Below are 12,749 nucleotides of genomic sequence, written 5' to 3'. Positions count from 1 at the left end.
AGTCCATGATCAGGTCATCGCAGTTTGGATCCTGTCATCAAATTTGACGTTTGTGCTGTATGTAGTGGTGAGCTTTCATTTTTAACAATATTTTTGAAATTAAAATTTCATTTCGTTTAAATTGTCGTCGAGTGCCTAAATTCATTAGTTCAAAGTTACCTTGAGTAGGTGCGCCTCCAAAACATGAAGTTCCCTTACTTCGAGAAATGGATTCACCCAAAACCTGTGTTTTCATTTTATCCTCTTGAATAGTTATAGCTGTTGTAGTTCCTCCAGCTTCTTAACCAGCATTAATTTTTTTTAAAAGACTAATTTTTGTTTACTGAAAGGCATTTTTTTAATATAATTTGTTTGAAACTTAATTTTGTAAAAAAAACAATAACTACCGGCACTAAACGTTATTCAACAAAAAAGTAAACAACAGATTAACCGTTTCTAATGTCAAATGTGACATTTGAGGTTGCTCATGGCAAGACATAATATGCCCAGTCAAAAAAAAACAATGCATTGCAGATGAGATTGCGGAAGATCTCATTACTTCCGACCTTATGGGATTGTTACTATAATTTCATAAATAAAGCCGGCTGTTACACCAACTACAACCATAAACATTCCATTAATTGTAATTGTCAGTTGAATAACCTTGATCTTGACATTTGAATACATTGACAAGATAGATATGGACTGCTAGTAGCCAACTTCGCTTTGGTGTCAACTATTCCTTTCCTTAATGCTACTAGCCCTTCTGTAGGTTCAGCGGAAATATGGAGAAACTTTTGAACTTGATTTTTACATTTTCTTTATTTTGTCATTTTGGAAAGATGTATGATTTTCTTTTACTTTTTAGTGACACTACAAACAATACATTTGTAGAATATTGTATAACTGCGTTATTTGAAATATGTTCAATAACATTCTTGATAGATGATCCTGCTACGTACATCTATTTTGTTACAGAAAAATGTAACCTTTGTTGAATATGTTGTATGATATATTTGAGGTAGCTGCTGTACAAGCAGAAAAATAGGCCTAGCTTAAAGCTCCATTCTCACTTCTTCTCACATCGTTATAGCCTTCTTACACCAAACCCAAAACCAGAAAAATGTTTTCGAAAACCCGAAAATCGTTCACACCGAACATTTTCACGTTTTAATTTGACATTTAAATGTGTCTAACACCAGCTGTCAAATTTTGTATTGATAAAAACATTTGTGAGTAAAAAGCTTTGTTCTTTTGAAAATATTTCTGAAAATAAAATGAATTCTAACCAATTCAAATTGATTTTAACGTAACACTAGCTTGTCTAGAAAAAGAGTTTCAATTGAAGTTCTGAGGACGGGTGGAATGGGCTCACGACATAAACCAAGAAGAACTACAAGCTCGTTGGCTGCAGCTATCCTCTTATGGGCTTTTCAAAGCAAACCCAAAACTCGGTTTTCACTTAAAAACTTCATCGAAAACTTAAATTTTCCCATACCTGCGCTGAAAAATGTATGTAAACAAAACAGCTGATGGCTGCTGTCAAAACAAATATTTCATTTTGAAATAAATTTGGTCGTGGTTAGTAATACTATTTATACAATTTCCTTACAAAATAAGAATTATTGCTTTTTGTTTTTTTATTTACAGAATATGGAAAATTTTCCAAGGTCGAGAATAAAAGCCCCCGTGGATATTTGCGCTACTGGCGGTTCTTTATGATCCGAGGAAGACTTGCTCATAGTTCGTAATGACATTTCCAAGGGATGAGTCTTCCAACTCGTCGCCACAAATATGTTCGACGCTTTTGCTTACTGCCTGGAGAAAGACTTTCCGGTTACTCTGTTCAATCACAAGGGTTCGGGAGATATGAGAAAGGCGATAAGTTAATTTCTGGAGGAAATCTCTTATTGAGGCTTAGTCGCAGCGAGCTAGGAAAATTTGCGCCAAAACATTCCAAAATCACAACAGTGGGCTATCGCAACTTGATGGACAGTGATGCCAACATCAAGAAGATCCTCAGTGCTTTGGACGAGCCAGGCGAGTGTGGTTTTGGTACGAATCTGGAACTAGGAATTGACCTTGTCTGCTCCGGCCATAAGGACCTAACGAAATCGTTCAGAATTTTCTAAAACCCACCTATAAGTTTCTCCGACGGCCACAATATATGGCGATTCTGAAGGCACATTTATTCAACAGAAGCAATAGTCATAGGGCCTTACCAATAATCAAAATTAAAGCTCACTTAAATATTTAACTGGGTTTTTAATATTTTGACATACCAATAAACATTTTAATAGTTAGGTTAAGGGCTAACGCTCAGTTAAATTTTATTGTTGGGAATCTCAACTATAAACGGACAGTTAAATTTAACTCCATGGTTTGCACTGTCATTTTGACAGCATACGCAACAAATACTTTTTGGTCACAAGAGTTGAGATTTGTTGTGATTGTTGTCTGCTGATTGTTCTTGGCAATATTTTATGAAAAAGTAAGTCGAATAATACTTTTTTGAATATATAATTGTTATGTTCTAATAAATATTCATCATTTTAGAAATGGCTGAAAAACGGAGCAGATCATCAAATTGGACGATGGCAATAAAGGAGCTACTGGTCGAAGCTGCTAGACCACTTGCGGGTATTTTTGATTCCAAGCTAAATAATGGCAAATCATTAAAAGCCAAAGCTATAGCCTGGCAAAATATTGCTACAACGTTTCAGGCAAGTGGCTTTGAATTGACGCCGAAACAAATAAGAGACCGATGGAGCCGCTACAAGCAGGAGGCGCGGACCAATTTGAGTCAATTTAATCGATCTCAGAGGGAGACCGGTGGTGGAAAACCTCCCAAGGAACCTTCTGAGATCGATTACGAAATTGCTGAAATTTCCGCTCTGGATTTCGTGGAGGATACCGTATTTTGGTTTGAATTTGTTGTGAAAGAAGAATAAAATGTTTTAAATAAAATGAATTTTAATTGCAACAGTTTTGTTTGTTGTTGATTCTATGATATATTTTCTAGACAATTAGCTTCTCCTTAGTAAATTGTTTAGACCGGTTGAAGTGAACTAAGAGGATAGCTGCAGCCAACGAGCTTGTAGTTCTTGTTGTTTCATGTCGTGAGCCCATTCCACCCGTCCCCAGAACTTCAGTTGAAACTCTTCTTCGAGACGAGCTAGTGTTACGTTAAAATCAATTTGAATTGGTTAGAATTCATTTTATTTTCACAAATAATTTGAAAAGAACAAAGCTTTTTACTCACAAATTTAAATGTCAAATGAAAACGTGTAAATGTTCGGTGTGAACGATTTTCGGGTTTCAAAAACTTTTTGCCGAAAACCCAGTTATGGGTTTGGTTTGAAAAGCTTATTAGAACTGAAAGTAGATGGTCTTTGAACAAGGTTTGTGGTGAAAAACGTAGCGCTAGCTAGTTTGGTAATTTAATTATATAAAGTTCAAAATCTCTGAACCGATATAATGACTTAATAAAAATAGAACTACACTTTTTCCATTTTAATTATTTATTAACAAGAATATCTTCAATTAATAGTTTTTTTTTTCTATCAAACACCGAAACAAATAGAAAAAACATCTAATTTTGCTTTAGCCTGGTGTTGGTCTTTTATTTATGATATTACGACGTAAATTTTCGGATTTTTTCATTTGTTCCATTGTTTTTATTCAAAATGTCAAAGCCCAACCGACCGAACAAACGTAAGTTTGTGGTTTAGCTATAAAAAAAGATGACAATAATTAGTATGAATCACATTTATGAGATATATTAAGCGGATGGTTTTATTCACATCAATTACATATTCCATACGTAATCAAACGTTCATTTTGACATTTCTGGCTTCAACAAAACTTCAAAATATTCCTTTGCATTCTTTCTTTCCCATTTTTTAAAAGCATGAGATTATGGGCCTTACCAATAATCAAAATTAAAGCTCACTTAAATATTTAACTGGGTTTTTAATATTTTGACATACCAATAAACATTTTAATAGTTAGGTTAAGGGCTAACGCTCAGTTAAATTTTATTGTTGGGAATCTCAACTATAAACGGACAGTTAAATTTAACTCCATGGTTTGCACTGTCATTTTGACAGCATACGCAACAAATACTTTTTGGTCACAAGAGTTGAGATTTGTTGTGATTGTTGTCTGCTGATTGTACTTGGCAATATTTTATGAAAAAGTAAGTCGAATAATACTTTTTTTAATAAATATATAATTGTTATGTTCTTATAAATATTCATCATTTTAGAAATGGCTGAAAAACGGAGCAGATCATCAAATTGGACGATGGCAATGAAGGAGCTACTGGTCGAAGCAGCTAGACCACTTGCGGATATAATTGATTCCAAGCTAAATGATGGCAAATCATTAAAAGCCAAAGCTATAGCCTGGCAAAATATTGCAACAACGTTTCAGGCAAGTGGCTTTGAATTGACGCCAAAACAAATAAGAGACAGATGGAGCCGCTACAAGCAGGAGGCGCGGACCAATTTGAGTCAATTTAATCGATCTCAGAGGGAGACCGGTGGTGGAAAACCTCCTAAGGAACCTTCTGAGATCGATTACGAAATTGCTGAAATTTCCGCTCTGGATTTCGTGGAGGATACCGCAGAATTTGATTGCGATGCAATATGGCTTGATGATGTTGATGACAAGTAGAATATTTTCTTGATATGATTTGCCATTGTTTTTAAAATTCTTTTTATTCCAGAGAAAACATACCATCCTCATCAAATCCACCCGAACCAGAACCTGAAACGAAAAAAAGCCCTCCTCCTCCGCCTAAAACTATATGCAAAAACCCAAGGAAAAGAGCGCGCAAATGTCCGACTTTGGGAACATCTGAAGAGCTCTTACAAAAACGAATTGCACAAGTGGAGATGGAAACAAAAAAAAAAGAAATCATTCTTGGACTTCAGGAAGGTGTTTTAAGAAAGAAGCTTGAAGTGCAAGAACGGAAGCTCCACTTAGTTAATTTAAAAATAAAGGCTGAAGAGGACAAAGTGGAGTAAATTATAAGTCAGTGATTCTTAGTATGCTTCAGTTAGATTTTACGGATAATGTATCTACCAATGAACGAGAATAATTGTGAATTAAGCTTCATTTAATTCACTGGAAGTTAATTGGTAGATAGATTGTCTGTAAAATCTAACTGAATCATACCAAGAGTCATTAATATTTTTTTTAACGAACTGAAGCATTTTTTTTAATTTTGTGATAACTACATAAGTAGAAATACTATTTTTAAATTAGTTTATAAACGATATTTTTTTTATTTTTTAAACACGGACTGAACTTTATTTTTTTTTTGTGATTTTCTTTGTAGTATTTTAAGTAGAATAAGTATTTAATTTAGTTTTAAAATATAAACCAACGTGTGTACCTTTTTTTTTTAAAAAGTCATCAATAAATAATTGTTATTTAAACATTTGTTTTGTTCTTATTTTTTCTGTCAAAAATTTCGAACCATTTATTATTTTGAACTCTCAATAATTCGAAGTGTTTTCAAAAACAACGGAGTCTCAAATTAATGAGAGTCAACTGTAAAAAGACAGTTTGAATTAAAATGCAAATTTCAAATAAAATATGGTTTCAGTTTTATTTTATTATCTATTAAAATATTTTTGAATAAATATGTTTCTATAATAACGCCCACTCAGTCTTCGTCTTTGCACCAAGGCATCATCATTTTCATTATCATCATTCTGATTTAAATCACCATCAGGCATAATTGTATCCGAACCATCTAAGAAACCCACTGTTGAAAGAAAGTCATAAGTATATGCATTTTTGTTTGATTTTCTTTTTGTACTATATACCATTCGAAGAACCCTTTGAAATGTTATGAAGAATGCAGATAGCAACTATCGAAGCCTTAGCAGTTTCATAGTTCAGTTGTATTCCGTTGAAGCAACATCGAAATTTATTTTTGAGCTGCCCAAACAAACATTCTATGTGGTTCCTAGTGCGTATATGGCTTCTATTGTACCGCTGTTCTGGTTCTGAGAGAATGGCAGACACTCTAAATGGCGTCAATAATATTTTCGATCCCGGGTACCCAGAATCACCAAGAATAACACCTCCTTGTAAATCCATATTTTGTAAACGGTGATATATGGAAGATTCTCGCCATATTCTGGAGTCGTGGGCTGAACCTCTCCAACGGGCAACAACGTCAGTAACGCGCTGACTTGCATCACATACAACCTAAAATAAAAGGAAAAAAAAATTTCCATCTAAAAATTGTTTGAACTTTTTTTTTGAGAATCAAGAAATGTTAAAAATACTTTTACATGGGAATTTTTTGAAATCATTCTTTAAATTGAAAATGGTTTTAAGAAACACTTAGGTGACATAAATTAGAACTCAGAACCGTTTGAACCATTCCAATCAAGAGAGTAGTTTTGAAATGACAGTGGTAACACTTCCAAGAATTTCGAGAGAAAATCATACAAAATTCTTAAAAGTGTTACATACAACCCACCGTCATATCATAACTACTCTCTTGATTGGGATGGTTCAAACGGTTCGGAGTTTTAATTTATGTCTGCTAACTGATTCCGTAAACTCTATTAAATTCAAAAAATTATTTCAAAAAATTTCCATCTAAAAATAGTTTCAACTTTTATATAATTTGTTTGAAATTTAAATTTTTAAAAAACCACAACTACCGACAAAAAAGTAAACAACAGATTAACCGTTGTGTCAAATGGTACATTTGAGGTTGCTCATGTCAAGACATAATACGCCCAGTCAAAAAAAACACTGGATTGCGGATGAAATTGCGGAAGAGAAGTTGGATTGGATTTTACTCTTGTGGAGCCTCAGGGTAAACTGAGCCAAACATACCTGAACATTGATTGAATAAAAATTTTTTCTACATCTGTGTCGTGCTCCAAATTCTTGACCAGGATTCTTAATTTTGATATGAGTGCAATCAATAGCACCCACACATTGTGGAAAGCCAGCAACATCAAAAAACTTTCTTTTCACTGACCGAATTTCCGAGGGCTCACTGGGGAATTTGATGAAGTCCCTTGCTTTAGAGGCCAAGGCTCTAACAAATTTCTTAACACAATTACTAACAGGTTGTTGAGAAATATTATGGCAATCACCTGAAGAAGAACAACTTTTTGAAACATTGAATATGTATTTCATAATTTTAACTTACCAACATCCTTCTGGTAAGATCCTGCGGCAAGATATCTCAGCCCTGTCAATACAATCAACTCACTTGAAATTGCACCACCTCTATTGGTAGCCGAGGCGATGTCTTCCCGCAAAAGATCAATAATGAATCTGGCAGTTGTCTTATCAAATCTTGAATTTATTTGTTTTATTTAATCAAGTTTATGCCGGAAAACAAAAATATTTACCTGTAGTGGCGATAAAACTCTGTATCGTCATATTTCAAGAATGGTTCAATTTTGTTTTTATAAACTTTTTGCCTCCTTGCTTCGGCCACATCTTCCAAGATATTTAAATCTTCCATTATTGTATCGTCCGAATCCATTTCAAACTTAATTTTAATCAAATGTTTTTGTTTATGTTTGCAAATTTTTCTTATGTCAATTCAATGCTGTCTTGTTGACAGAGAATGTAGTAGATATTGTAATAGAAGGCTAATTAGTAAAAGACGTGTTTATTTTGGTTATTAGTATACACGAAAATTAACTCGCTGTTAAAATTTAACTCAACGATACCTAAACGTGTGTTTAGCGATTTATTATTGGTAAGGCCCTATGTGTTCTTGAATTCTATAACTTCAAAATTCCATTTAAACTAATAAAATTTTAAAAAATGTTTTTTTTTCACGCCACTGTCTATGTGTCTAAAAAACAAACATGGCTTCCCACATAATCTTCTAGCCGCCGTCACTAGCTGTCAGCTGCAAGCTTATTACAATCCACGGAGATTGGATATTGACGTGTGGAGAGATATGAAATTTAATTTCCAATCTCCAAATATCAAGAAAACAATTTTCAAATTTCATCCAACTTCAGTCGAAACGATTTCTCTGTTCTTGTTGGTTGATTGCGTCTTTTAAACGAAATAAATTTAATTCAATATTTTCCCTACTTTAAGAAAGAAAAACGTCGTGTTGTGTTGTTTGTATTTTTGAACCGATTTAACACCAAACTACGACGACGGACGACGGCCACGGCAACGACTGCGACGGGCGACGGTTTTGGTTTTCGGATTCAAGTTTCAAGATTCGGGTGTGTTTTCGTTTTCTTCTAAATATTCTAATGTCCCCCTTTTTAAAATAGAAACAACACACAAAAAAAGAGAAGAAAAAAGTGCAAACACAAAAGAAAATTCATTGAAATTCACAAAGAGAGTGCTACGCAAAATCAAAATCAATAAAAATAATAAAGGAAAAAGTGCACAAGAGAAGAATACAAAAATACAAAATGTGTTTTTGAAAAATAAAACATCTTCACGACGAAATGTGAGATGTAAATAGGCTGTGGCATCTCTACAGCCTCCCAATTTCAATTCGAATTCATATTAAAATCCAAGAAAATAAAAAATATTCTGAGTAGAAAATTCGAAAAAAAAAATTCCAAAGAAATTTAAAAGTGAAGAAGTGAAAATTATTTCCAACTTGAATTCAAGAAAATAAAAATAAAGGAAATCTAATTCCATTTAGGAATTAAAGAAAATAAAATATAATAGTTTTGTCTTTCTCGTAAGTTCTTTTCTAAAAATAGTGCTCGAATATGAGTGTCTTCAGTGATTTTCAACGCTTGTGGATGCAGCGGTTCCCCCAGAGCTCCCTGTCCGACGCCTGGGAGCAGGACGTGCGTGCCAGTCTCGAACGTCACAAGCAGAAGATCCTCGAAATCAGCAAAGAGCTCGAACAGGAAACATTGTATGTGGAATATCTGGAAAGATTGCTTTCGGACGTCGAGAAGTACAAGGAAACGGGTGGGGATCCAACTACGTTGTTCGAGGCTGCCACCACCACCACCAATAATTCGCAGCAGCAGACCGCAGCTGCCACCACGACCATAGCTGGGTCGACATCGTCATCCATTGAGGAATCTTCGTTGGCGGCGCTGGAAACTACTCCACCACTGCTGACCACAGTTGGCCTTCGCGATAGCCTTAATGGGAGCAGCAGCCATCACGACAACAAACAGGTTGAGGAGGTGAGTCGTGTTCAATTCAGTGTAGTTCTCTGTCTGTCTGTCTGTCTGTCATTGTCACCCCTGCCTCAACTGCTCTTGCTCTTGCCATACTCTTTCTTCAGCTTCTCAATTCACTCGAATCGAAATCACACGTAACAGTGGTGACGAGAAAAGTAGGTACTACTATCATCATATCGATGTCGATAATGGGTGCAGCAGCAGAAGTAGCATCTGTTTTTGTTGTTTGAGATTGAGATGGGATGACATTGAATAAAATTTGGAAATTGGTTCCATTTGGGGAAATCTCGAGAAAAAAAAATCACAAAATGGGTGCGGCTAGGAAAGGAAGTGGCATATTATTCGAGGAGATGCAAAAACCTAAAAACACTTTTGTTATTTCTTCCTCCGTTCGTTGTTCTCGATTTCGTGTGAAAATCGATAGAAGTTGGGAATTCTCGGTTTGTTTAGTTTTTTGATTTAAGTATTTTTGGTGGTGTTGTTTTTGTTATTTTAAGGGAATACTATAGCTTACCTACCTGCCTGAAAAGCTGTTGGCTTTTTACCTAAATGTTGTTCCCATTTTACATTTGTGAAAGATTCATATTGGAAACTCAGTGTACTAATGTGTTAATAGGAAATGTTCTGATAAGATTTTAAGTGCAACTTTTCAAGGTAAATAGAAAGTAATTTTCAGAGTGGGTACGTAAGTTAGGTAGGTGTGTTATTCTTCCTAACCTACCTACCTACCTAACATTCTGACAAAGGTTCGGTGCAAATACAAATTTAAATAATGAAAAATACTTAAGTGCATAGGTACCACCACTTATTTCACACTTTCTAGATAATGAGGGAACTAATTTGTTGCTTTTAGAAATTTAAATTTAAAAAATACCTAAGTAGGAACCTCACATTATACAAATTTATTAAAATTTATTAAGAACGTAAATTGTTTTAATCATGAAATTTGGTAAACAGATAAAAACACAAATGTTTAACATTTTTATTTATTGGAACCAATAATAATTTCAGAAATTGCAGCGAACGGAAAACTATTTGCTAAGAAATTTGTTTGAAAAATGTTTAATAATGGAATAAGTGCAATCTTTTCAAACTTGATTTGAAAACTTCTGATCAGAAGAACAAAATTTCGATTAAAAGACTAAAGTTATCAAATATGATTCCCTAAAACGTTAATCGTTAGACGATACCGTTTGGACGATAGTTTCACTTCACGTAAGACGAAAATCGTCAAAGTAATATCGTCAAAACGATAGCGTTTCACGATAGCTCAGTAGGTATCGTCTGCTTTTAATTTCCATTGATAACTAAGCAAATTAGAGTAAAAAAATTCGGTGTAGTTTTGTTACAAAATGAAAATAAAATATCAAAAAAATACAATGAATTTAGTTACGACGAAAATTAAGAGATGAATGGGACTTTCTATCTATTCTAACCCATATGTAAGCATTTTGTAGTTTTAGCATTGCAAAAGAGGTCTTTACAATAAATTTCTACATACTTAATGACCTACACCTTCAATATTTCAATTTGCTGAAAGTATTGAAACTTTGGGTGGAAAAACATTGGTATATTCGACAGGCAACGATTTTAGTATCGTTCTTGCACAAAGCACACAGTGGTTTTGGAAACAACAAATATTTTTTAATCCAAGTTATGTTCCCTGTTGATAAAATAGAGTCTTCACTTCCTCATTGTATATATATTTACAATGATTTATATAAACAATGACTTCCTTCCCTTCGACAAAATTGAGTTTATTACTGCAGCTGATTTACAAAAATATCAGACATTGAACAAGCATTTTGATATTAGTTTTATCTTCGGCGGCAACAAATGTAAACACAAAAAGTGACAATAACAATTAACATCATAAAATAGTTGGCCATACATTTTTTGCAAAATTTTCAAAATTTCCCATAGAGAAAAACCAAGTTTAATAAAATTTTCAAGTTATTGAATAAGCATTATCTTTCGTTGAGTTCATTTTGACATTTCAGTCTAGTATAAGAGTGGACAGGTTCAGACAACATAAGACACATCATTTGCAGTCAACTGCATTCCTTGAACGTACATTTGGACCAAGTCAACTATTTAGTTTTTTAAGTGTCATAAATTTCAAACTCAGAACTTTACTTCACTAACTTCTACCTTCAGTTTACCGTACAAAAAGTACTAACAAAATTATTGTCTACAAAACGGGCAAACTACAAGTCCATCCTTATTTCTTTTCAAATTTGACGAAAGACCCTTTTACACTAAATATTAAATGAAATTGTGCGAAAAATAAATAAATCGTAAGGGAATAAAGTTCAACTTTCAGTTAATTGATCGATTGTCATTCTGACATAAGTTTTTCTTGACTAACTTTCCAGTCAAGTTTCCAATAAAATTGCCTTATTTGGAAGTCCATTTTTTGGCAGCTGGCCAATCAGATGCCTTCCTTACTTTCAAGTCCCTTATCTCGCCTGAACCTGCACAGTATTTGGAATATACTCAACGAACTTATACTGAAAACGATGGAACGAGGTGTGAAATAAATTACTGACAATATCGTTAAAGATAATCGTGTTGGCGATTATCGTTTCGGAAAATTATTGAACTCCCCAGCAACATCTAAAAAAGAATCACTGAATAACAAAATTTAAATAATAATAATTTAAAAAATAATAAAACTAAAACAGTTAACAACAGTTCAGAAGTGGGATAACCTTAAATATATGATGCATTTTAAATAAATAAGGAAGACCTTATCACGTTATCATACCCCTTAAAAATGTTGGTCTTCAATTTCTATCATCTGCAAAAATTTAACAATTAAGAAGTCTATATGTATATGAAAAATTAAAGTTAATAGACAAGATTACATTTTGTAGTGGAAGTGAAATGCTTTTACGGATGCATCATTCTCAAATATTCTAAGAATTCCGAACAAATTTTGTTGGGAAATTTTGGATTTACAATTCCTAAATTATTAGATGGAATGAAGAAAACAACATTTATTTCCATGATGACAAGTGTATTGGGTTATAATCTCAAGATACAGAAATTCGCTACTCGTATAAGTATTTCTGAAACACGGATGGAGGAATTCGTAATTTATTGTTCTCTAGAGATTGTTATTATGATTCTATCAGTTTTTTGTCTCCTTTTTCAATAAGCCAGCTTCGAATTAACAATGTTAATTTGACGCTTAAGTATCCCTCATAAAAGGAGCTTACGTTCCACAATAATTGATTTGGGAAGATCGGACCAAGCGGATTTGTTTGTCCACCGCCTTTGTCACAAAAAATTGTAGTTTGTTTACGCTTAACAGTCAACAATCAAACCTCAATCGTCAATCAGAAATTTCGTCAACCCGTTCAAAAGTTATTTTACATTGCCTTTTTAGATAAACTTTTGTTTAAAAATTCAAAGGTTTATAAAACACTCACAAATCTACTTATAACAACGGGCGTGGTTCTAATGCTGGACAAACGGTAAAAATATTATGTTAAGGGGGTTCTGATTTCAAACAGTCCTAATTTAAATCGGACTTAAAATGTAACGTATCACGTTACACTTAGATAAGGTCTTTTGAGGCTGTCAAAATTTTTGAAG

At 33.6% G+C, this 12,749-nt stretch overlaps 3 protein-coding genes across 6 annotated transcripts in view; 2 read left to right on the top strand and 1 right to left on the bottom strand.

Moving 5' to 3' along the window:
- Positions 1 to 3,971: 3,971 nt before the first annotated feature.
- Positions 3,972 to 5,533, top strand: LOC129947486 (uncharacterized). Its single transcript, XM_056058061.1, has 3 exons — positions 3,972 to 4,177; positions 4,247 to 4,652; positions 4,709 to 5,533. Exons 2-3 carry the CDS (start codon positions 4,249 to 4,251, stop codon positions 5,007 to 5,009), a joined length of 705 nt encoding a protein of 234 aa, XP_055914036.1. The 5' UTR covers positions 3,972 to 4,177; positions 4,247 to 4,248; the 3' UTR covers positions 5,010 to 5,533.
- A 67-nt stretch (positions 5,534 to 5,600) lies between these two features.
- LOC129947258 (putative nuclease HARBI1) lies at positions 5,601 to 7,731 on the bottom strand. The gene is made up of 5 exons (XM_056057759.1): positions 7,374 to 7,731; positions 7,169 to 7,317; positions 6,847 to 7,112; positions 5,817 to 6,204; positions 5,601 to 5,755 (listed from the first exon to the last, which is right to left on the bottom strand). Exons 1-5 carry the CDS (start codon positions 7,508 to 7,510, stop codon positions 5,604 to 5,606), a joined length of 1,092 nt encoding a protein of 363 aa, XP_055913734.1. The 5' UTR covers positions 7,511 to 7,731; the 3' UTR covers positions 5,601 to 5,603.
- A 259-nt stretch (positions 7,732 to 7,990) lies between these two features.
- Positions 7,991 to 12,749, top strand: part of LOC129948324 (active breakpoint cluster region-related protein) — a 143,535-nt gene continuing 138,776 nt past the window's right edge. For 2 of the 4 annotated variants that reach the window (XM_056059280.1, XM_056059277.1), the window contains exon 1: positions 7,994 to 9,152. In XM_056059280.1, coding sequence (XP_055915255.1) covers positions 8,721 to 9,152 — 432 coding nt within the window. In that variant the 5' untranslated portion in view covers positions 7,994 to 8,720. Of the gene's footprint in view, positions 9,153 to 12,749 lie in introns of all 4 variants that reach the window. The other 2 variants (XM_056059282.1, XM_056059279.1) reach the window with 2 other exon arrangements.

The sequence above is a fragment of the Eupeodes corollae genome, chromosome 2 (genome assembly GCF_945859685.1).
Source record: "Eupeodes corollae chromosome 2, idEupCoro1.1, whole genome shotgun sequence".
NCBI classification, from domain to species: Eukaryota; Metazoa; Arthropoda; class Insecta; order Diptera; family Syrphidae; genus Eupeodes; species Eupeodes corollae.
The sequence above is the reverse complement of the archived record's forward strand: the minus strand, read 5'-3'. Positions and strand labels throughout refer to the sequence as shown.

Coding starts and splice junctions, on each gene's coding strand:
- LOC129947486 (XM_056058061.1), top strand. CDS start 4,249: ATGGCTGAAAAACGGAGCAGATCATCAAATTGGACGATGGCAATGAAG. Junction 4,653..4,708: donor CTTGATGATGTTGATGACAA/GTAGAATATTTT, acceptor TTTTTATTCCAG/AGAAAACATACCATCCTCAT.
- LOC129947258 (XM_056057759.1), bottom strand. CDS start 7,510: ATGGATTCGGACGATACAATAATGGAAGATTTAAATATCTTGGAAGAT. Junction 7,318..7,373: donor GAGTTTTATCGCCACTACAG/GTAAATATTTTT, acceptor AATAAATTCAAG/ATTTGATAAGACAACTGCCA. Junction 6,205..6,846: donor TTTATTCAATCAATGTTCAG/GTATGTTTGGCT, acceptor CTTTTATTTTAG/GTTGTATGTGATGCAAGTCA.